The following is a 24,861-nucleotide window of genomic DNA, read 5'->3' as shown; positions in this document are numbered from 1 at the left end:
TCTTCTTAGCAACCCATCCCTCATTTCTGCTCATGATAGGCGCCCCGATGACCTTCACACTCCAGACTTGGGCATGTATGTGGGTGCCGTTACACTGCTGTCCATTCAGCAGCGCAGTAAATCACAGTATTCCTCCGTGAGGAGCGTGTGGAAGAGTGAAAACATCAAAAACACCGCAGACACAAACAGGCGGGTTGAGCAGGTTGTGTGGGAGGTGAAGCCAACACAAGTTGAAGGATAAAACAAGAACTGCTTTAAGAAATGCTACACAGCAGTGAAAAGATGCTCTCTGAGATGCCTTTCGAAGATGCTGCTGCCACAGTGAAACCGTCTTGTACTGTTAGCTTTAATTTTGTCATCCATGTTTAGACTCAGTCTTAATCTACAGTCATGGGATCAACTTCATCCTCCTTAGTTTTGATCTAATACAACTTTCAGTCATAAAGGGCATCCAGGCTGATGTTAAAGGAATAATTAGACATTTGGGGAACTATGTTTATTTGCATGATTGATCCCATGTGTCTGTGTGGTAAATACGTAGCTGGAGCCAGCAGCCGGCTACATTAACTTAACATGTAGATTGGAAAATTATTGACCCACCTGGCAAAACCCTCCCACCAGCACCTCCAAAGCTCCATAATGAACACGTAATATCTGGTTATCATTAATCTGTACCAAAACTGAGGCATAACAATGCAAAACAGACCCCTGAAGCATCATGTGGTAGAGCACGGAGCAGTGTTAGCATTCATTTGGAGTAATGCCAAATGTCCGATATTCACTCTCATTTTACTTCTGTTTTAAGTCTCCACTGATGTTTGAGGAAAATATCTGGCTGTTTATAAGCCAAATGCTCCACTGTGCTCACTAGCTAGCTGCTAACGTGGTCTGCCTACTGCTGGTGCTGGGTGTGTAACATACGTAGCTGTCATCTATGAGAAGTTTAAACCTGCTGCCTACTGAGGTCAAAACCAACACTACGTATGAGACTGGAGAGAGTGAATCACTGTAATAACACTGTGTCCTGTAAGAACAATGAGCTGAAAGTCACAGTACAGCTCGTGTTTGAATTCCATTGCTCCATAGTTTCGTCTCCTCCTCCTCCTCCCTTACGAAAGTATTTCGAAAATTTTGGCTAACGCCATTATCGCTCTGCACTATTGTATTTTAGCTATTCAGTGTGACACTGGAAGGTCTCTGATGCATGGAGGAGCTGACCGTTCGGCAAAGGGGGAGGCTTTTGGCGGCTCCACAGCAGCCCCCTTATGGCCTGCATTCACTCACACTGAGTCCATCTGCATAACTGCATCTTTCATGAGGTTTGGTCAATGCCCAATCCATACTGTATAGGCCTGTGTGTGTGTGTGTGTGTGTGTATGTGTGTGCTGAACAGAACGTGTGTGGCCCTGCATCTTATTTCCGCTTTAGCACCACTGATTTTGTCTCGCTTTGTCTTGCATTCATGTTTCTTTGCACATGTGTGCTGTGAATGCGTTCTTACCTGTCATAGACGTATCATCCAGGTCAGCAATCGAGGGGTCCAGCTTTCGCTTTGCCACCAACTAGCGCTCTCACCTGAATCTCTTCATCACCTTCATGGTTCCTACTGGTGGCACCTCGTTTAAAGCCGCTCAGTATCGGCAAAGAGAAACGTGGGTGACTCTAGTTGTTGCACTTCTTATCAGGTAAAGTGGTTTTTGATTAGTGTTAATGGCTGGGACTAAATAGCCTGCAGCTTTTCCACTGGCTACACCTGTTATATATGTGTGTTCGTGCGCTGCTCTGCTCAAGGGCATGCTAGCAATTCATCAAGTTGAAAAAGATATACCCGCTGCGCAGTGACAAACAGGTTTTATGTCTAAACCTGCTCCCTAAGCTATAACCTCTATACCGTCTGCTTAGTTTTAGCTATTTCGTGAATGCTGCTGGATGGTGGCTGAGCTGCAGAGCGTCTCCCTGCAGCCACAGCAGAGTTTCAGTATGTCAGCACCACCACGCTACACAGACAGTAAGAATGAGGCTTTTCTTGTTGTGCATTCTCTAGCCATGATCCACTCACGGCCCAGAAAGGCAGGCTGCGGCACCCGCTCTCTGCAAACGCTCGGCATCTGGTGCAACAGACAGCCTTGCATGTTAATGCAGAGTTAATATTATTATTATGAACTGCGAGTGACTTCGCATGTTAGTGAGCGCTCTGTCAAATTAATGTCAGTTCCATTAATGCCGCCGTCTATTTTGTGTCACAAGTGCGCTGGCGTCAGACTCCCGCTCGCTCAGGCACACTGGGGCTACATTTAGAAACACACAAAGGAAGACACACTAACACACACACACCTCATGAAAAGATTCACACCCCTGCTTCTCAACAGTAGATACATATTTACACATGCACTCACACACACACATCTTTTCTCTGCAGAAGCGAGACACAAGGGGAGGAAAATGAATGTCCTGACTCATTTATCACATAGCCCCAAAAGTACAGATGAATCCAGTGATGAAAATCTGTCCTGAGAAATGTCAGGAAGATATTAACTCCAATACATCAAAGTGGAGCTGCAGTCTCCAAGCTGACTGCCAGCCGATGCTCCCAGCCTTTAGTTAAATAGGGGGAGCACACCAGCGCCAGTGTAATTTTAGCCAACTCTGACCATTTGTCACACAGAAACGAGTAAATAAAGACACAAGTCACTTCCATCCAAAGAATAACATCCGAAATGATGCAGAGCGAATTTCATTAGCGCGCAAATGCCATTCTTTAGATCTGTCTGATCTCAGTGAAGTGTGAGAGAGTGGAGGGAAAGAAAAGAAGAGCGAAATTGCCTTTTCATGTAGATTTCACTAATCGCTTCCCTAACAAAATACGGCAGACTTGTACTAATAAGTAAGTTAAGGCTCAGTGGACAGATAGAGTGAAACAGCACAGAGGCTAATGGAATTGAGAGCTTTCCATGCCTCCATGGGTGTCTTAATTGTCAAAAGGAGATTCTCATAGGAGTATTTCGCCACTCGCCTGCTGGATTGTGGGAAGCCTAAATTGGAGTGCGACTCACTGGGCTTGTTTTAAGCCAGAGCTTCTCTAGTGTTTGCGAGGTGGATCAAATCCCTTATCCAATGTCTGGAAACAGGTCCTGTGATTCACTCTTGTTTATTTGGCAACCAGCTCCTGCAAAGTATATGTTTTCAATGCAGCCAACAGGGACTGCAGTAGACTCATATCTAAAATCCATAACTTCTACTCCTTTGTGCTTTTTCATCTTGCACTCTCTCCTGGAATGTATTATGTGCTTTATTTATGTTTGCATGGATTCATTTATTCATAAATATTCATTCTCTCAATGTCACATATGTGATTCATTTGAAAAAAAAAAAAAAAAATCCTTTCCAATCTCAGCCAGCCAGTTATTGGCTCTCATTGCTATTGTTATCACAATACCTTTTATAGTGATTTATTTTAGCATTGCTGCTGCTCACTAGTTATTACAGGACGAGAACTTCCAACCACCGTGGTTCATTAGCAGGGAAATTGGACTGTATGGGACTCCATGAGAGATAGAGAATGTGCTTTTAATCTAAAAAGGTCAATGTGCGTCGGCTATTTTGGAGATTCACTGCAAGCTTATAATTGGGGCCTTGTCTGAAGACAATGTAGAATTAAATTAAGACAAAGTTAAAGAGCGTGTGGTTGGCCTTTGATGAGAATCAGGGAGTGAGGACCCTTCATTTGCAACCTTTAATCAGTCCAGTGAGATCAGATTCGCATGTGATTCGAGAAGAAAAGAAAGTGGGGGGAGAAATGAAATGGTAATTAGTATTGATTACCTATGGGCATATGACCCCGCAGTCTCCCCTTGCATTCTTAAATCAACCCAAATTATTGGATTTACTAATTTCATGCTCAGAGAGAAGCAGCCAGCAACATGGAAATGCCTCCACAATGAACCATGTGCCGATTGGGGTCCGAGGAAATTATAGCGATGGGAAACGAGGCGTCTGCCTGCGCAGCGGCGTGGGTGTGAGGCTGAATTAACAACACTGGTTTAAGTTAAGGATGATAATTATTCTAGGAGGGTCTGAAGGGAGTAAAGGTGATTCAGGTAGCTTTTTCTTCAAATTACATTTCACGTCACTTGCACTGTCGCTAAGTAATGGCCTCAGCCCGGCCATATATGCATGTAATTACTCGCAGTTAAGACAGAAAAAAGGTTCATTTAGGCAGGAAAAAGCAGCCCAATTACATGTATACACAATTAATACGCCCATGGGAAATTGAAATTTTCTTTCAAATGATAAGATTAATTCCTAATTATGGCGACAGACACACACACACACACATGCACATTCACACAAGGCCTCACACAGTTAATCTACTTTAGTGGATTTAAGCCACCATATACTGAAATTGTGAAGAGCAGAAGTGGACAGCAGCCGATGGAGGGAATCCGTGTCATAATGTACCCGATGAACCCGGGCACCAGGGACGTGGCAGTGCTCTGTCGCCATCTGCTGGCTTTTAGGTAAAACATGGATGCACCAGCACTAGTATGGAGTCTGGGGGTCTTTCTGAGTCTGGTTTTAAATGATTTGTAAACTCATATTATTAGATGTTAATTAAAAGGCCGTGTTTATCGGAAGATGCTTTTTTCAAAAGCCCCCCACCCTTCCTACATAACAACAAGACACTCAGACTTGAAGAGACACAGAAAGACTCCAGACCATGCAGCCGTTTTGTATCTCTAGTTTTCTTTGACTAACTTTCCAAGAAGAAACGTCAACAGTCACTTCAAACTGATGGTTGGCCTGTTGCTAGAGGGTCATTTGCTACAAATCTATGCTATCTGTCCAAGATTTGAAGAGACTCAGTGAAATCTATTTTAAATCCTGAAGATCCAGATTTTTGGGAAATGTGTATCAAATGATGCTCATGACATCTAGAGTACTGCAATGAGACAGATGCTGCTGTCTTTGGTATTTCATTCAGTGTTAACATCACACAGCTTCAATGAAGAGCTGAATGATGCTATAAATATATGTAATACAATGATTTTTCCAACTTTAAAGCGACTCAAAGGGAAATAAAGGGACAAAAGTGGATAAATAAATCCAGGAAGACTAATCGATAGGGTACTCTTGTCAAGTCTGATTTTTATTCTGTGGGAAACATTAGTCTCTTACACATCTAACTTGTTGGTGCAATGACAGACAGCTACTTAGTACAGCAGTGCCTACAGTTAATAATATATCCATGTTTACAAGCAAAATAAACAATGTTAAAAAGATAAATATTAGTTTCAGTGTCAAGCACAGCACGCAGTTCTCTTCTTGACTTGCAGCAGTAGAACTGTATTGCATCAGTCTCACATAAATATGCTGAACCTCACACTGGTTCTAGGCAGACACACACACTGGTTTTTACAGCAGATGCAGTGTCTATTCTGTCCTGGTGCAGCTCTGGGCTCAGAGCCTGCCTAAGCAACTGCAGACAGAGAAAGTGCAATTTAAAAACAACAGTGACACTTAACATCCAGGGCAACAAGGACACGCAGATGCATGGCAGGACAGCTGTGTGTACTGGATGTGTGCAAGAGTAAGTGTGTGTTTGATATTAGAAACACTGCAGAGGCTAGCTTACAGTTTGTGATTTTGTCAAGACGAAAAGAAGCGGAGTGACATTGAAGGAAATGACAGACAGGAAATTAACGATGTGGCCAAACCGAGACGGCTGCTGACGTTGTTAGCGGAGCTCTTACAACACAAGGACTGACTCCTCACAACTCTCAGTCTCACGCACAGTTTACAGGCCACCACACGTACTGGCTTTCACATGGCTACGGAGGCGTCCGACTCTTTAGGCCGGTTACGTACGACGTGCTCCAGCTGTCCGGCGTCTGAGACATCATAGCTCGTCTTGTACTTAGCCAGGATCTTCATCAGAGGACGCAGCTTCAACCACCACTGCTCCTTAGGGATCCTGTGACTGCGACAGAAGAGGAAATCTCAGCACGTGTGGTGACGTGTGGTTTTTTTTCACACAAAGATCAATTCCTATCTGAGCCACATGGATGTGGATATCTGATAAAATAGGTATTTTTGATCACTGATGATCAGCTCTAACATATATATATAAGAATATTAAGCATCACTCATTTTCAAGGTTCATTTTTGGCACCAGAGCAGGTGTGTGTGAGCCAGCATTAACACCGAGAACAATTAGCAGAACTGATACTGTGGATATTTCTTTGTTTATTATCAATTTTGTCATCTTAAGCACTTGCCGGCTTATTCTTAACTGCATCAGCTGAACTGTAGCTGCCAATTTAGCCACAGAATTCATTCAAGTCTGATCTCATCAAATCGAGTGTGCGCTGCATGAATGTGGGTTACACAGTTTTAGGCTTCTGTCAGCAGTCCTCGACATGTTAACAGGGTAAAGACAGGGGAACTCACAGGAGACAGATTAAAGAAGAATGGTCAAACTCGATGGAGCAGAAACTGAAGTATCCAGCTGTTTAGCTCTTAATAGGGATCACGCTCCAAAATCGCTGGAACTCACGGAACGTGTCCCATAATGCGACTCAATATCGTCTTTCTATCAGGCCAAGGCTGAGTTAATAGTGACAAGATGACATCATCAGGCTTTCTTTCCTCAGACTGTGGAAAGCTCTCTTTACAGCCACAGCAGACATTACACAGCTGCTTCTAAAGGCTAACTAGTACTTCCTGTGCTGAGTAAACAGATCTTCATGTGTTCAAGTGGCATGATACGTACACAAAGTCGGTCTCATCTTTGAGTTGTACAACGGGCTGGAAGACCAGAGCCCTGCGACGCATCCCCAGCAGACAGCATGAGTCCTCACTGTTAGCAAACACTCGGCCTGCAGGGAAACACCGAGGAATCAGAGGTGGAAACACAGGAATCCACTTAAGCTGTCCCTGTCGCAGGTTGCAAACATACAACGAACAGACATTTGGCAGAGGGTGTGGGGGGGGTGTAGTGAATAGCATGATGATGATCATGATCATGATGATGACTCTTTCTAGCTCTCTTGAAGTACACTTTGTATGGATCTACAGGAGGACTACATAGAGGTGATGCAACTGAAATCTAAAAACAAAGAGGTGATGGTACATAAAGTGCTACAGACACAAAGAAATGTGGGGCAAAGCAGGACAAAGAAATGTGCCGGTTATTCATTCAGCCCGTGCTCACTGATTTCCACTCCAATCTTTCAGATGACAAAGTGGAAATAGTGCAGCATGGTGGCTGCTGATACTTTGTAAGGCGTAGACACATCATAGCTAAAGCCCCACAAGTGCCTAGACAGGCTGCATGGATCTATAATATGGCAGAGTGGTGGGAAACACAGACACGGACATAGAGCTAAATACAGATGTAGATGGTCATGGAGCCAGCATAAAAAAAAAAGATTTACCTTCATCTTATGTCATCCATGTGTTTGGGAAATAGACAAAAAAAGGAAACTTTAGTTTTAACTTTACTTGTAGCCTTTATACACATGCAGTGTGCTTTTAAGACAAACTGTCATTCAGAGGTGCTCATCACTCACAGCCGTTAGTGTAATGCGTCAAAAAGTCTTCGTACATTCAAGTCAATTTCTCATTAAAATTGTTATGCTGATGAATGAGAATAATCAATAAATAATTTCCTTCGAGAGGATAAAAGTACATCAAAGTGTCAGAGTGACTCCATGACAGATCTAGGTAAAGGTCTGCTTCACAACGGTCACGCCTCTGCAGGGAGGGAGGATCTGCTACCACACGCCATTTCACTGATACACAAGTGGAGCATTAACCTTACCCTGTCTGAAGGTCTCCGTCAGCTTTTTGGTAACCCACTGCATCGCCTTGGCAGAGATCTTGGTCCCAAAGTTGCGGTCAAACGGAGACGGTGCTCCTCCCTTTCAAAAGAACTACGATCAATCACATTTTCTCTCATTTTTGCTGTGCTGGACTCAATCTTGGTCTATCTAATCTATGTCTTAATGTTTTAGTTGTCATGTTTTAAAGTCACATCTGCAGTCAAGAAACAGGAAATGATGACAAAGAGATGAATATGCATGAAGAGTCTGCGACCGGATTCAAAGCCAGAGCCAGGACACCCATCAAATGTCTTCTTTCCATATTTAAAGGAATGCATTTGTTGTAGTTGTTAGTTGTGCTATGTTTAAGACTCATCTCTCCTTCCCTGTATCCCATTACTCAGTGCAGACACAATCCAATATCCCCATGGGAATCATCAAAGTTTTGTTTGATCCAGTTTTATCTGCGCTAATCTCAAGACACACAAAGCCAGAATACAACAAAGCCCATCCATGTAAAGCGGGAGACGTTCACACTCGCGATACAAATATAGAAGATTGTTTATAAAATCTTCCTCAGTGTGTCTGAAATGGTAACCAGTGTTTCTACCTGCTGCATGTGTCCCAGCACGTTCTTCCGGCAGTCAAACACTCCCTTCCCTTCTTCAGAGTACAGCTGGTAGATAAAGTCTGTCGTGTAGTTGTCATTACAGTTCTCATTCCTACACACACACAGTAAAAGAAAACAGATGCTGTGTTATCAGTGTCTTTGCTCACTGACTTCATGTTTTAGTGACATCAAGATGAGAGCAGTGCTGTAAAATGTCAGCTGTTAAACTGATGACATCAGCACTGGAACTGTTTACTATACAAGCAGCTTAAAGTTAAACACTGAGGGCCTGACACACTGGATCACGAGCACTGCACCAGCAGTGGACCAGTTACGTGGCTTTTTTCCCATTACATAATCAGTGCTGGGTGTAGCCCCGAAAAGTTCTGTGACAGTGTGGACTGGGGTAATCTCTGCAGTCATTATGTTACCTGAGGACCAGTCCTCTTTGAATGCTGGTCTTCATTTTCTCTGTCAAATGCTCCACATTGGCCTGTGGGGATAAAAAGCAAATGTGAATCATTTTGATCAGTGGATGCCTTTGTGCCGCAGAGGCTGTCCCAGAATTAAGCGTGAATGCCCTCTAGTGGATGAAGTGAGAAATGACGTGTTAGGGACTGAGCTCAGGAAGGAATCGTGCTACGTGTTGCTGAACTCTGACAGGTTACCTGCAGGTCTCTGATGTCAAATGGCTCCTCGTAGATGTAGGCAGCATCAGCTCCGGCAGCCAGGCCTCCCACACTGGCCAGATAGCCACAGTAGCCTCCCATGGTCTCGATGATGAACACACGCCTCTTGGTCCCGCTGGCCGACTGCTTGATGCGGTCACAAGTCTGACACATGCACACAGGCTTACAATGTCAGTGTACTGTGTATGAAGTGGCTGTTACACATGAGCATTATGAAAGAGTTAAATGTTATGTTTAACATATCGAAGAGTCAAACCAGCAAGATAGAAGTGTGACGATTAGAGGTCATATACTGTTAAGAAAAACAGAAAAACATAGAAAAACAGCAACACAACACTCTCCTCAAGGCCAGCATGCTTATTTCTTGCTACATTTAAACAAATCAGGCAGATTCAGGCTAAAAAAAACTCCTTTCACCAGTTAGACTACAGCCCCGCATAAGGATGAGAGAGCACATCAAATGGAAAACTGCAGATATCATTTACAGTTCAAAAGTTACAGACTTGGCTAAAAGAATATTCAAAGAGGAAAACCTCTTTTCTACTTGATCTGACAGTAAAATTATATTTTGACAGTCCAATGCTGATAATCAGCTTAATATCAGGTGGCTGTGATGTCAGTAAAATGTCACCAGTTTCAGATACCGCATCAGTGTTAAAGGGGCATTCCAGTGATTTAGCATTGCACCTCCATGAAGTGACAGGACTCACACTCCTACATTTCCCATCATGCAACATAACACCATCCTTCATTAGATCTTATTTGACCTCTACATGCCCAAGTCTCTAAAACCTCACAACTGCAGTTTGAATCGGTGGAGTGCCCGTTTAAACCTGATATTCAGTGTTAGGGTTAGTCTTCTACCTGAGCTTAATGTTAAAACTACAGTCAGCTTTGAGGAGGGATTAAAGTAAAGATCATATTCATCAGTACAGAAATCGACCGAGCTGCAGCAAATACTCATGCAACGCTTTACTGCACATCAGTTTTAGGAACCTGAGAATTGGTTGAATATAAGCACTGGACCATGAACTCCACTGATACTTCATATTGTGACATTTTCATCCTTTTTTGCATTAGCAGGTTATTATTAGGTTCAACTGCCTTACCTCCACGATGGCATTGAGGGCCGTGTCTGCCCCGATACTTAGGTCTGTGCCTGGTACATTGTTACTTATGGTGGCAGGCAGCATACACATCGGGATGCAAAACTCCTCATAGGTAGCGCGAGCCTCATACAGCTGCAGCAGACTCTCAAACGCCTAAAGCGGCAGTACATGAAAACGCATTAGAGCCACAGAAGGCCGGCCACTGAGAGAGAGAGGTGAATCTCTCTCAGTTTGCTAGAGCGTATCCTGCCATTCCGGCTCTTTCCGTGTGATAGCAGCCAATGGCTTCCCTTTGGCAGAAAGGACGAGAGGACAGAGGTATGATGGAGAAGAGGGAAAATGAGGGGAGTGAAAGGAGGAAAGGACACTGATGGAGTGGCAGAAAAAAGCCACGAAACAGAGGGCAACACAAAACGTAGAAGGAAGTCGAAGGTACAGAACAGAGGGAAGAAAGAGGAAAAGTTGGGACAGAGATCTCTGTGTTTGTGAGCCTTAGCAGCTCGATGCAGTGACACTGCATCGGACAACCTCATGACACGGCCACGTCTGCTGTGGAAGGTTATGTGCAGGCAAGACAAGCACCGACCGAGTCTGTACACGCAGGAGGAGGAATGAAGAAGATGGTGGCACAGCCAAGATTCAGGCTTGGTGATGTTTTCCTGTTCATACTGACTCTGAATCCTTAGTCTTACATACGATGGAGTTAATGTAGTTTCATGAGTCAATTTAAGTAGATACACCCAATAAGAATGCCTGTTAACTGTAATGCCAGGTGTTAGTTTGTGCTCTGTAGCTGTTAGCCACTCATCTTGATGTTAATGACGTGTGAGGACACAAACACAGTCGGGGAGAAGGGCAGGCAGAAGCAAACATGGCGGTCATGACACTCGTGCACCTCACAGCATGCCTCCATGTTGTCATTCACTTACCTGATAAGGAGGGGAGGGACGCTACTCTCTAACTTGGTTTCACCTTTACCAGTCATGCCTCGCAGTACAGACGTGGCTCAATTTGTCTGTCTGGCTGAATTTCTGATGCTTTACTGTTGAGTTTTATTCCAAAATCATCCACTGGCAGGCTGGGAGATGCGTTGAGCGACTGGTAAAATGACTGAGTGAGCGATTTCCCCCTTCTTGAATCGTAATTGGCTGGCTGGCTATGTGAGCTGTTTGAGTGTTTGTCTGCTTGTGTGTTTCTGTATCTGTCTGTGCGTTGCTGAGATCAGCTATTCTGGCCCCATCACTTACAGTAGTGATGGCGTTCAGAGCCGTGTCAGCGCCAATGCTGAGGTCTGAGCCCGGCACATTGTTGGAGACAGTGGCTGGGACCATGACCATGGGCACACAGAACTCGTCATATTTCCCGCGCGCCGTTAACAATTCCAGCAGTGACAGCAAGGCCTGCAGGGCAGAGCCAAGGGCTTTAGAGTCTGCAAAGGGTGGAACTGTGGCAGGTTGGTTTGGTGGAAGAAGAGCTACTCGCCACAAGAAGGGACAGACAAAGGTGGAGGGTGCCAAGGGGAGGAGCCAGGTCTATCACAACGGACAGCAGCGAAACAGACAGGTACCACTCCACATACTCTGAACATTATCTCTCTCTCTCTCTCTCACACTCACACACACACACACACACACACACACACACACACACACACAAACTCATTTCCTTGCATACATCACAGGAAAATAAAGCTGGTGAGCGTCTAATTGGGAGTGCGTGAAATGGCTGGAAAAAGCAGGTGTTCTCTGTTTCCAATTCAAAACAAATCATCAGATTACTTAGTCTCATCTATTCCAGTCACTGTGTTGCTTCACTTTCAGTTCTATATTTCAAACGTCTTAAATTAAATGTCACAAAAGTGAACCAATGTTATGCTACAATTTATGCTGTTCCAGGTTTTGACAGAGGAATGACCTTGAAGCATGATTATGTATGGAGCTAGAGGGTGGTGTGCTGATATAAAATGGGATGAGACTGATGGGAAGGATCAACACGCTGTACATACTGTATGGACTTGTGACAGTACAATTAGTAATGCTTTAGCAGTTACTTTTTAAGTGTATGAGCAAAACACAACTTTTGTTACTCTCATGTTGCTAAATATGAAACATAGCATTTAGCGCTAGTCTAAAATCTAATGGGAATGTAGCCTCATTAGCACAATTAGCTAGCAGAGACAAAAGAGTTTTAAACATACCTCAAATCCACCGACAATTAGCAGTGCATTAATGTTGTGCTTTCGCATCTGTTCAGCAATTTTGTCAATATGTTTTGCAGGAAGTGTTCTGAAGGAAAGAAGGGAAAGAACAGCGTTGTTATGAAATAGTAATGTTTACAGTTACTCCGCCACTCTAAGGGATGACTGACCAAAACATTAGGGATTCCAGCTTTAATGCCAAACAGTCGCTGGAAAATCAGAGATAACAGATCAAGACTTTACCTTTTGGTTCCCAACAGAGATCCACCCTGTCCCGTCCATCCTCCCACATCAGCCCATTTAATCTCCTTAATCTGAGGGGAGGACAACAACACATGCAATCTTAAATATCTTACTGGAGCTCTCCATCACGTTTTCAATCCTTCCCTTCCTTCAGCATTCAAATCGATGAATCCAATCCCAAACACTGTCTCTATGTTGTTGTTGGTCAATTTGCCGCACACCTTAATACACCCAAAACCTCTGACACATCCTCCCAGTGGATTGGTAGGAGGAGAGTTAATTTCCTGAACACGCTCTCTTACATCTACCAAAGGAACTGGAGCAGTGAAAACACAGAGGTGTATAGTAGGGGGTCCCAGTTCACTCAAGTATATAAATCCATTACTCCTGCTGGTGTAATCTTGTTAGGGTCAGTTGGCACAGCCAGATTTCAACTGGCCAGAGCACACACAGGGTGTTTAATTAAGCAGGCACATTGGAAATAGTTAGTGCTGTCCTTTGACAGCACTTTGAAGGTCAGAGGAGAGTAAGGGAGAGGAGTGTGAAACTGGTTTTACTGGTCACGCGGCAGGAACACCACAATGTCTCAAATTACAGCGAAGCCTTGCAGAAAACACGCTCCACTTAGAGACTCAAATCTGCTATCTGCTTTTACCTTTCATTCAAAATTCAAAAAAGACTTCCTCCATAGTTAGATCAGCTGAGGAGCACGATCCAGCACTCTGAAGCAGTGTTTCACAGTCTGTTGCTCTCTATCGGTTTGTTGTGGTACTGCATCAGCTTTGGCTGAGCAGGGCAGAGGAGGGACAGTCAGTGTGCTAAATTGGTTTACATTAATCTGGAGAGATTATCCCCAGGGTTTCCCTGATTATTCCTCAGTCAGGGAGCTAACGGTGATTGTGTACTGTCTGACTCCCCAATTCTCTTTGAGTTATTGAGAACATGATTAAAAAAGTACACACAACATTTTATTAACCTTAAATTTATAACATTAAATCTCTGCAGTGCAACGATTTTCCTTCCTTCTTTAATTTAAAAGGATGAGAATGCAAAGTGGCGTATAGGGCTGTCTAAACAGGCCAAAATGACGTTTGAATATTCCCTCTAAACAAACCTGAGTGCTGTGGTACCCACCTGTCCTTTCCAGAGTCCCTCAAAGCCGTCACTGACAGCAAACATCTTGTGGCCCTCTGAGATGCCCACTCTGACGGCTGAGCGGACGGCAGCGTTCATGCCCGCTGCAGGGGCGCCGACATTCAACACTGCCACATTGAAGTTGCTCTGAGGGGGCATAAAATGGGCATAAAGGGTGTAAAACACACAGAGAAATGGATATGAAAATACAAATGGAACTGTTTAATCACCACACTCAGCAAAGAGAGAACATGGCTGCGGTTGATCAGCTCTGCAGAGTGAATCAATAAGCGGTTTCTGGTCTGCTCTCGGCGACATGCTGCTGGGCCTACAGTGGTCATTATCACAGATGCAGGGGGGAGCCAAACCCTGAGGGGAGCTCCACAGCATGCCGGTCTGCCACGCTGCCTCTGCATTTCACTGATCTTCAGTCTGAGCTGCCTCCTTTGGAGCCACAGCAGCAGGCGGCCGCAGCTCCTGGCAGGGTTGAACAAGTCATCCCTCAGCAGGGAGCCAGGTGTCATGTGATAGCACTGCACAACAGAGCAGCACCGAGCCACCTGGGCCTCGTGTGAAGCCTTTCGCTATAATTATAGGCTACACAGCCGATAGATGTAAAACAGCAAGCAGGTAAAAACTGCTTGTTATTAACTGCTCACCACAATTACAAGTCACCTTATTTTCCACTTAACAGCAGGACAAAAACTGACACCATGGCTGACAGATGCCAGCATAATGTCAATGCTTTGATGCACCTGTTTTCAGAGGAATACTCACATTATTTAATTTGGCTCAACCACAAACACACATTTACAGGAATACTTCACTCAGATTGTGAGCCAAGGATACGTCTGAAAATAGCAGCAGCATGCTGTGTCACGACTGCAGCAGCTGAGTCATTATTTGCAGGCAAATCATTAGGACAGTCTAATAAAAAATTAAGCATCTTGGGGAGGCCAGTTCAGCTAAAATAACAACCTGCACCTCAGGCGTGGTGAGCGCTGCTCCTGTATATGTGAAACCAAAACACCTCTGAGCAAACAAAGCTGACAGCGCTGTCAATGGCAAAGGTTCCAGTGGGAGTGTCAGGATGTGTTGAGGCGACTTACAGTTGGCAGTTCGGATTCTGGTTTGCGATGAGCCAGCAGTTTGTAGGTCTTCAGGTTGTTTTCAAAACTCCTGCAGTGAAAGGTGGAACATGAAGTGTCATTAAGACAATAGCGTGGTACATTTTCAGTGCCATATAATTGACAATGGATGACATAGGGTCATTTGAACTCTCTGCATTATCTGCGTATAAACAACGTGCTGGTGGTGTCTAAAATAGCACCATGATCCACTTTCCCTACTACACCTGTCTCCAGTAAGCAACATCAAACTGACGCTCTCGATCTTGAGTGAAGTGATGGCTGTGGCACACTATATTGGATTGGTCCCAGCGGGCCGTCAGTCATACCTGCCCCGAAGCTTCACTGCCTCCTCAAAACGTTTCTCGTCCATGGCCTTCTGCACCTCTTGAGTCTGAAGGAGAGACGGAGTATTTTCATTGCTTTAATTCAGCATTATTCCATACTTGCTACTTCCTGTGTGTACACAAGCAAAGGCACTTTATTTAATTTATGCCAGCTAAGATTGGATATCTGTAGGCATCCATGCTGTGTTCTTTGAAGTGTCAAAACAATTGCTGCATGTAGGACTAACTGCCTTTCTACTGTAAACAGAGAGAACAATGCAAGAGGAAACATGTCATCATCTGCTCCAGCCAAAACATTACCACGTAACCTTGTTTTGACCTGTAACAGAACAATAAAGCTTTTTTGTGTGTGTGTGTTTCTATGGAGATGGGTTGCTATTACATCACCAGCCTGCAGGCAGTCATTGCCAACACTGCCAAATGCTTCAGATAATCATTAACCAGACACAACTGCCTCTCAAACAATACAGCTCTCTTGTGCGCATTAGTGGCACTCCAGGCCCAATAGGCTGTGCTGTTTGTCAGCACTACTTATGCTCCTTCATCCCGTTTACATTGACTCTGCCTCTCTGCGTCCAGTGGAGTCATTTCCCAGTGTTTGTGTTTGTGTGTGCTTTGCTGTTCCCCCTCTCTTCAACTTCTATGCTCTGAGTTTGTGTGTGTGTGTATTGAATGTGTTGCGGTCTTGGCGTGTTTCCAGCCCCGTCCAGTGCCTACCATCTGTACACACTCCATCAGAGGCAGGCGCACCGATTGGTTGCCGCACAGAGAGACCACGCAGGCTGGCGTGTTGGCTGTGGTCTCCAGAAGGGCGAGAACAGCCTCGACACCCATACGACTGGCCTGTACGAGCAAACACACACACAGATAAAACTGCATCATCCGCACTGTCAATAAAAAACATGTTTGTTTCTCCTGGACGCTTGTTTTCTGTACCGACACATTCTCTAAAGTGAAGTGTTTTTCTCTGCTTCAATTTGTAGTTTGGCTTGTCCTTAACATGAAGAGATCTGTCACACACACACACACACACACACACACACACACACACACACACACACACACACACACACACACACACACACACACACACACACACACACACACACTGTCTGTGATGCAGTGCTTCACATGCTGAGCCATAAATCTGTTAATGTGCTTAGCCTAAAACCTGGGGCTATTAACAGGAAATGCTCTGAACAAGTCAACTATTCCTACCAAAATACCTCAAATAGAGCACATAGCACAACTATGAGTAAAAGGTCAAGCATGAAAAGTGTAGCCAAAGATAACACAGATAAATCAGATGACAATGTTATGGGTTATAAAATCAGCATAATCCATTTTTTTTTTCCATTTCAGCTGCAACTAACAACTATTTTCTCGATTAATTGATTAACACAGGGAAAGAATTAGCTTGGAAAATGACTAAAATGATTAATCGATTATCCAGAAGTGGTGGACCTACCAGGATGCGGTCAAAAGCAGAGGGGGTCCCTCCTCTCTGCACGTGCCCCAGGATTGTCACTCGCGTGTCGAAACCCAAGCATTTGACAACAAGCTAGGAGGATATAAAGCACAGGTCTTAGCAAATGTTGTGACACTATATTTAGCTATTTTCCAAGAGTAAACACCACTTTAAATTGAACTAATTGATCCTTAATGTGTCTCATGCGTGTTAGTAAAACAGCTAAATGTGAAATTATGTCTGCAATAGAACTATAGTGCGAAACAACTTCATGTGCAAAGTGCATATATACACAGACAGACACATCACACAGAGAGACAGACAGAGTAGAGAAGCTGAAGAGAAGGGGAAACAGCAAAGCACAAGCAAGCCATTCTAATTTTTCAGTCATGTTAGCAGGGAGCTCTTAGCTTATACTGAACATCACAGAAGACCCCAAGCAGGAAGTGCCACATGAACTGGAGACACTCAGGTACAAGAAAACAAAATGTTTGACATGTTTGTCTTCAAATAAGAACGTTAGTGCAGGGTCCTAGCATACAGTGATACTGTCTGTGAGCAGATTTACTGTGTGAAAGTCTCAATACAGCCATGTGAGGCAGTTATGTCCGGGTGTGAGGTTTAGTGAGGGTGTCTGCTCAGAGTTTTACAGCAGTAGTAGAACACGGTGAAAGCCGTCTTACCAAACTACAGTGTGTGTCTGACAGAGCACTCCAGAAACACAGCAACAGAGTCAAAGCCACACCAGGGCAGCAGTACAGTAGTAGAGGTCATACAGGAGGCAGTCGAAGCTGGAACTTGCCACACTTTTACTCCGTACTTACATTCTTGATATAGTCAGTGGTAATGGGCTTGTTGCTACGATCAATCGCCCCTTCAGCTACAATTATGATATTCAGCCTTTTCATCCCTGCTCGGTTCTATAAGGAGGGGTGGTGGAGAAACAACATGACAGAAAAACTCAGACTGTGGCTGTGACATGGGCTTTCAGAAGCACGGGGGCCGGACGACGCTAACAGCCGGGGAGCCGAGGACGGGTTCTTCCGTAATGAAAGATTGTGTTTGCACTTTGTAATCAGCGATATCCTGCCGACCTTGTCCGCATTATTGTGGACTGAGCGTGCGGCATCGTGATTACCTTATCAGGAGCAAGATGGATCGTTTTTCCTCTCGCATTAGATTCTATTTAATATTCTGATGCTAATAATGATGGCAGACAACTGTATTACCGAATTTTCAGGCTATATGTGGCTCAGGAGACTGGTTTCCATCAGTCGGGTCTCCATGCTTCTGGCTTCCCCTTTCTCTGCACTCAGGTACTCACATCTTTGACAAAACTAGAGGTTATAGGCTTCCCGTGCCTGTCAATGGCCCCTTCTGCAACTATGATTATGTTCAGCCTTGTGCCCCTGGAACGGGTCTGAATCATAGAACAACGGCACGTTTCCAAAGCAGAAAAAACACAATGAGACACCGGACGACTGAGACTAAACACTTCACATCAGTCTTCTCATATAAAAGTCAGGATTCACTCCCTGTAGAAAGACACTGAAAGGTTGTGCTGGATAATAACAACACTGTCATGTTCAACAAGACAGCGAGGAAACATCATATTGCATCTAGACGCTGGTACAATATGGTTCATTGGGTTTACTGTGGAGAACAAATAAGATTGTGTTACCGCAGACAGTTTTTGACACATCTTATCCTCCCAGCCATCCTCTGGGGGCATCTCAGGAATCAACACCCAGTCTGCCCCACAAGCAAGGGCGCTCACCAAGGCCAGGTAGCTGAGATAAAACACACAGACAGAATACTGTGTATATAAACAGAGGTGATAAAGGTCTCTGTGTCTGTCTTTGGGATTATGTTTTTACATTTAGCTTTATCAAATGCATTCTTACCCACAGTGTCTGCCCATGACCTCTAACACAAACGTTCTCTGGTGACTGAAGGATCGGAAGAGAAAATATTAATTAGCAGTGCATTGGAGTAATACAGTACTGGACTGACAGATTCAAGAACAAACATTGTTTCTGTTCCTATACCTGGAAATGGCTGGTAGGAAACATGTCTGACAGGTCAACAATGGGGATGAAGTATTTCACCTTCTTTGTAGATACACTGACATTCAATTTGCAGCACCGCATGACTTTAAATACTATATATTTCAAAACCAGTTTAGCATGCACGACTGCTGAGCCTTACCAAATGAAACTGATATAAATATAAATTAAAAAAAACGCTGCTCTCTCTCCCCCTCACCTCTGTGCGGTTGTCATAATTGCGTCCACCACCTCGATGATTCTGTGCAGAGCAGAGTCGGTGCCGATTGTCATGTCAGTTCCGCAGAAGTCGTTATCAATGGAGCCAACCATCCCCACGATGTGAAGGGCTGAATACTTCTGAATGGCATCAGCTTCAATCAAGCCTGAAAGGATCAGGAACTTAAGGTTGGACCACTGCTGTGACGGCTGTGTTTGCCAGTGTACTTCATTCAAGCAGGTTACTCTCACAGCTTGCTGTCAAAGTATGACGGGACAAGCAGCAATGGAAGCTGCTGAGGGAAATATATACATAGAAAGCAGGTAACAGCCAGAATGAGAATGGGGGAAAAAACAACAGGAACAGAAAAGCTAATACACAGTGGCCTAATGTAGACAATATGGGAGGATGCTGGATGTGTGAAATATTGAACCTACAAACAGAAATGTCTGCTAATACCGGCAGGTACTGCAGTGAGCACACTAGAAAACAGCATCAGGTTCATCTTCCCTCAGTACCTTGGTCCACCAGCTCCGCCAGCAGCCCGCTCCATTCCTCCCTGAAGAGGTTGGCGCCCGTCAGGCTGCCGTCTCCACCGATGACACACAGGTTGGTGATGCCGCGCTGCACCAGGTTGTGAGCTGCTTTCAGGCGTCCCTCATGGCTGCGAAACTCCTTACAGCGGGCGCTGCCGATAACAGTCCCTCCCTGATGATGACAGGGGTGAAGAATTCTTCAGCCTATTATACACTCTTCTTCCTGTGACTTCCAGTCACGCAGCTTCTCTTCACACCTCAGTTCTGTGTACTTGGCGCAGTATGGTGTTCGGTGTGTTGCTCAAGGCCACTTTGACGAGAGTATACACTGCTGATGAACTGACACACTGGCTGCTGGGATGCTACCACAAAACAGCCTCATCTTTTAGCTGCAAGAATTGCATGTTGCTCTTTAATGCCCTTTCGAGCTCTATGAAAGCAATTCTATTTTCATCCTATAATGTTCAAACAGAAACCCACAGATGACAAAGCTGTTTCTAGACAGTAGTTGCATCAGATGTATTTCATGCAGCCCATGATAATCACTCACCACTTGTAGCATGCTGGAGACACTTTCCCATGAGGCTTCTTCTATGTTCTCTCCCCCATCCACCATACCCTGATATCCCTGAGAAAAAAGATGAAGCTTCCTAGTAAATGAATGCAACACAGTTCCACACGGATACTCTGAACAACATTAAGCTAACAGCTGGAGCAATGTGGACTCTGAACTGCACCATTAGGTTGTCACCACTGAGAATAAAATAAAGATTTCAACCAAATGCATCAAGATGGATGGTTTAAATTTTGTCCATCCTTATACAAGGACCCGCAGAAGCACGCAGAGTACTGTGGTACCTGAGTGGGAGGGGAGTTTCATACTACGGGCATACAGGCATCTGCGGTTATGTAACAACACACTGAGCGAGGATGTCCATGACATGCACAGATGTGCTGGGATCACAGGATGAGCAAGCAGAGCACCTCGCCAAAGCTCCCAACATCTGCTGTGTGAGGATAAACATCCCCGTGTTCTTAGATGTAGATCAGGATCCTGCTGTTATGCGTTAATTTAAAACACTCGTCACTGCGTCAGATATCTTTGACAAGTTGTTAAAAAGTTACAAGGATTGCACACTGTACCAAAAGTGTTACGCAGTGTCTGCCTCCGCCAACCAGTCAAGTTGCAGTTTCCATTCATGCCTGTCCTGACTATATGTAGTGAAGACTTCCAAGGAATTTAATAAAAGGTATTCAGTGCATTTTTTTGGTTTTCCATGGTTGTGTTGACATTTCCTTTGCTTTCTGCCTTGATAGCTGAGGGGATTATAATCAGAGGAAGGTTCAATTTAAAATAAAAACGTTTGAATTGAATGTATTTTTCTCCTGGTCCTTATTTTAAATAGGTAATAAAAAATATCAATAATTATCGATATCGACCAATATAAAACACTTATATCGTGATACAGTTTTCAGCCATATCGCCCAGCCCTATTCTCACCATACTGACGTATGATTCCAGTGAATAATGTCCACCGAGAAACACGCTGCCTTCACTAAGAGACTGTTTTTCCAGAGGAGGACAGAGGACTGATAGAGAGCTTCATCACACGGTGCAACAACAATCACCTGAAGCTCAATATCAGCAAAACCAATCAGCTGCTTCTGCTTTAACCCAGCAGTACAGATCTGTACAATCACTTCAACTTTAAGGTGGACACCCAAGACAAGTGTCACCAATTCATTATCTGAGCGAGTGTGAAATATGGTCACAATCTCCCTCTCTGTTCCTGAGTTATGGTATTGAATGATGGCCAGAAAAGGGTTTTTGTACAACATCATGATGTCACAGTGAAGTTGACCTTTTACCTTTTGGATATCAAATATCATAACGACATCAGTTTTTCCCTCGAGGTATTTGTGTGAAATTTTGTCAGTTATGGCCGCTGTAGTCACAGTTGATCTTTGACATATGATCACCAAAATCTAACCAGTTCATCCTTAAGTCCAAGTAAATGTATGTGTCAAACATGAAATAATTTCCTCATGGTATTGCTGAGATATCACGATTATGGTACATGCGTGCTAACAGACAGAAAGATGGTCAGACGGACAACAAGTCATGTTTTCAGGCCTGCTGCTACAGGATAAAATAAACTATGAACAGTGGAAAAAAGAGCTTAGTAATGATCATCACAATGTATGGGCTCACCTCATGAATGAAATAAACTTTTGCTCCCACATATAACCCCATTCGAACCACAGCACGTACAGCAGCATTCATCCCTGGGGGGAAAAAAAGAATATGAAAGAGCAAACTTAACAATAAAACAGACTTTGTGCAGCACTACAGTGATGACAAGAGCGTACAGTCAGGCCCAAAAGAGGGTGTGTTTCAACTGTAGCAAGTCATTGTAAATCCTGAAAATCCTGCATGGCTGTTCCACAAGTTGCTGTATGGACATTTCCTCTCTGACATTAAAGATCTGCAGCGGTAAAGCAACATTTTCTTCTTTTTCAGTATTTCTGTGCCCTGAGTCCACATTGTGGAAGTGCAGCCTATCTTTGTTTATACTGTCTATAAGTGGCTCAGGACCAAATCTCTTCCCACTACAGCATATTGCCATTTTTGGTTAAAAGGCCTCCCAGCTCCTCCCACAGCCTCCCAGTTACTTCATGCTTAGTAAAAGTGAACCCAGTAAGCACTAAGGTACAGCTCTGTGACTTGAATATCAATGGCAGGGTATCTAAATACTGACAGTGGGAATAATGGATACTGCTTTAACCACAGCAGGCAGTCGGGAACTTGGCTGACTGGAGGAGATATAAACAGAAGAAGGCCTGGGTCTCCTTTCTCTGCACAAACTGGTGGACACAACTGCTGTTACTAAGCAACGCAAAGGTGTAGGCCATTAGGGCAGTGTAGAAGACAGTAATGAAAGTGAAAAGACAGTGAACATAGTATGTTAGACTACACTGGGAAGTAAAAATCCTTCAGAAACGAGTACTTTTTACTCCTTGGAAGCAACATAGCACCCATCTGCTGGAGAAAAGGACCAACTATTCACCATGCTGTCCAGCGTTAACAGCCCATGAATGATTGTCTCGTTACATAACTCTTCAAATGAACAGTCAGAGAAGACAGAGGAGGTTTAGAGACTGAGAAACAACGAGAGAATCAGACACTGAAAGCCAGCCATAAAATTTAAAGATCATCCAAGAGCTGCACCTCATGTTTCTTGTCAAGCTTATATGTCTTTATCAAAGTTGAAAGTCGTTAAGTTTGGCTATCTCATTGTGTAGGACTGACACTTTCTCGTGCAGAGTGAGGGAAAAGACTAAGCCAAGGCTACACAATGCCCTCTGACACCGACATTCAGCTCCTGTCATGCATGCCACAGCCTCATTGGTTTGCTCTGGGGCCGACCCTATGTGTTTCTGTGTGTGTGTGTGTGTGTGTGTGTGTGTGTGTGTGTGTGTGTGTGTGTGTGTGTGTGTGTGTGTGTGTGTGTGTTCATGTGTACGCCAACAGTGAACTCCAATTCTAAAACCACCCACCAAACATCGATTTCTCCTGAGCCGAGGAGAGCTATATCATACATAACTTGGCAGGAAACTAACAGGCAGGAAACTCCAGTGCTGCTTCTTGTTGATGGGGGAGTGCAGAAAGAAGAGAAGGCAACTCCAGGTTGACCTCCCATTGGTCTTTTTCATAGTAGACCTTTCGACATGTCAGAAAAACACATGATGTGTAAAAAGAAATGAACAATGGCTGAATGATGCTGGCTCACTGTTACAGCTTAATGGGAATGTAACAGAGCCAACCTCAATGTTTTTAGTAACACCTGCCCTTTTCCTACTATGACAAGTCTGCTGTGAACAAGGACTATTTCTATTACAGACTGTTACAACAGCTACGCAACATAACAAATGATTTCCCATCACACAGGAACAACAGTTGATTTAACTGTTGGCAACTAATCGATTAATCACTGCAGTTCAAATAACTTCATGTCAAAACTCGTATATTGGCTTGATCTGTGTCTAATAAATGTTGCCTCGCCGAACTAACAGCACTTCACTATAATTAGTGCTTTACACGGTGGTAGTGGGTGTGAATTACTGGTGTTTCAGTTAAATTAAGGGGCGAGCCGGCGGGCACGTGACCAGGGTTTCCTCTGTGACGCAAGGCCGCTGTGACAGAATGCAGCTCATCACGTACACAGGATATACAGGCACCCAGACCTCTGGCCCGCACTGGGACTACGAACCGCAGAGTCGAGCCTCATCCGACCGACAGTCAACATGTTCAGAAAGCTATTCTGCAGTCTCTACCATGCTGTTCGTTTTCTGCTTATCAGCAGCCCACACGTCCACCAGTACAACCCGCAATGCAGTGGCCTGTGCGTTGGTGGCTGCTACCGCTTCATCAAAGTTTAATAGCGTGAGAGTTAATTAAATGGTAACATAAACTGGTCAGTTGTGATGCACTCAGATGTTCTGGGCTGCGAAGAGGAAAAGATGCCACGTCTTGACCTTGACAGCTCTCTGACCTGCTGTCATCGTGCGTAGCGACAAACGCCACCAAATCACTGACAGGGGATGCTGCTGTTAGCGAGTTAGCAGGATAGGTCATGTTAGCATGCTAACTGGCGGGCTTCCTGACAGAAAGCTCATTACCTTACGGGAGGAAAACCTCTTCCACAGAGCAGGGCTTTGTGTGCTGTGCGAAGAACAGCCTCATCACTTCACTAACTGTACTAAAGCACACAGACGTGTATTTTCGCCCTCTACGGGCCTGTTCACACACCGATACAGTGATAACTATCAATGAAAGTGACACTCCACAGTTTACCTTGAGCATCCCCTCCGCTCGTCAGTACCGCGATAGCTTTCCCCGCTCCCGACAGGTTCTCAAAAAATATTTTCTTGCTGTCTGGCTGCGCCATTTTCACGGCGGTTCAGTGTATATCCCAGTCCAATTCGATAAAATAATACAACGGGCCTGGCACAGTATAAAATCGTGCTAAAATGATGAAGGGCAACACTCGTCGGCCCCCTCTACCTATGTATTCCCGCTGTGCCCTCTCTCTTTCTCCCTGTTCCGCATCTATTCGTCGGCTTGCATAGACTGACGGCGAGGGGGGTAATTGACGTTGCCGTGAGCCAACCAGATCTCGGTTCAAGTCAACATCCTTTGATTTTTAAGCCAATGGAAAGAAACGTAGATGGTATGTGGGCGGAGCAGACAACATGAGGATGCAATGATGTTGAGGGATAAACAGACCTAAACTTTATTTCACTAAACACCGTTCA

At 44.4% G+C, this 24,861-nt stretch overlaps 1 protein-coding gene across 8 annotated transcripts; it reads right to left on the bottom strand.

Annotated features, from left to right (window-relative positions):
• Window positions 1-5,120: 5,120 nt before the first annotated feature.
• Window positions 5,121-24,646, bottom strand: pfkpa (phosphofructokinase, platelet a). Of its 8 annotated transcripts, XM_070986558.1 has the most exons (23): window positions 24,401-24,646; window positions 21,758-21,831; window positions 20,096-20,173; window positions 19,528-19,717; window positions 19,010-19,175; window positions 18,649-18,693; window positions 18,426-18,534; window positions 17,569-17,664; window positions 16,745-16,837; window positions 15,994-16,119; window positions 15,259-15,323; window positions 14,912-14,981; window positions 13,803-13,949; window positions 12,669-12,739; window positions 12,426-12,513; window positions 11,476-11,628; window positions 10,229-10,381; window positions 9,099-9,263; window positions 8,862-8,923; window positions 8,431-8,542; window positions 7,820-7,919; window positions 6,770-6,875; window positions 5,122-5,977 (listed from the first exon to the last, which is right to left on the bottom strand). In XM_070986558.1, exons 1-23 carry the CDS (start codon window positions 24,492-24,494, stop codon window positions 5,821-5,823), a joined length of 2,520 nt encoding a protein of 839 aa, XP_070842659.1. In that variant the 5' UTR covers window positions 24,495-24,646; the 3' UTR covers window positions 5,122-5,820. The 8 variants fall into 8 exon arrangements, with proteins under 8 accessions (XP_070842656.1, XP_070842650.1, XP_070842657.1 ...); XM_070986555.1 differs by lacking the exons at window positions 10,229-10,381; window positions 17,569-17,664 and adding an exon at window positions 18,069-18,164 and having other exon boundaries at window positions 5,121-5,977; window positions 7,815-7,919; XM_070986549.1 differs by lacking the exons at window positions 10,229-10,381; window positions 17,569-17,664 and adding an exon at window positions 18,069-18,164 and having other exon boundaries at window positions 5,121-5,977.
• Window positions 24,647-24,861: the final 215 nt, after the last annotated feature.

The sequence above is a fragment of the Chaetodon trifascialis genome, chromosome 18 (genome assembly GCF_039877785.1).
Source record: "Chaetodon trifascialis isolate fChaTrf1 chromosome 18, fChaTrf1.hap1, whole genome shotgun sequence".
NCBI lineage: Eukaryota > Metazoa > Chordata > Actinopteri > Chaetodontiformes > Chaetodontidae > Chaetodon > Chaetodon trifascialis.
The sequence above is the reverse complement of the archived record's forward strand: the minus strand, read 5'-3'. Positions and strand labels throughout refer to the sequence as shown.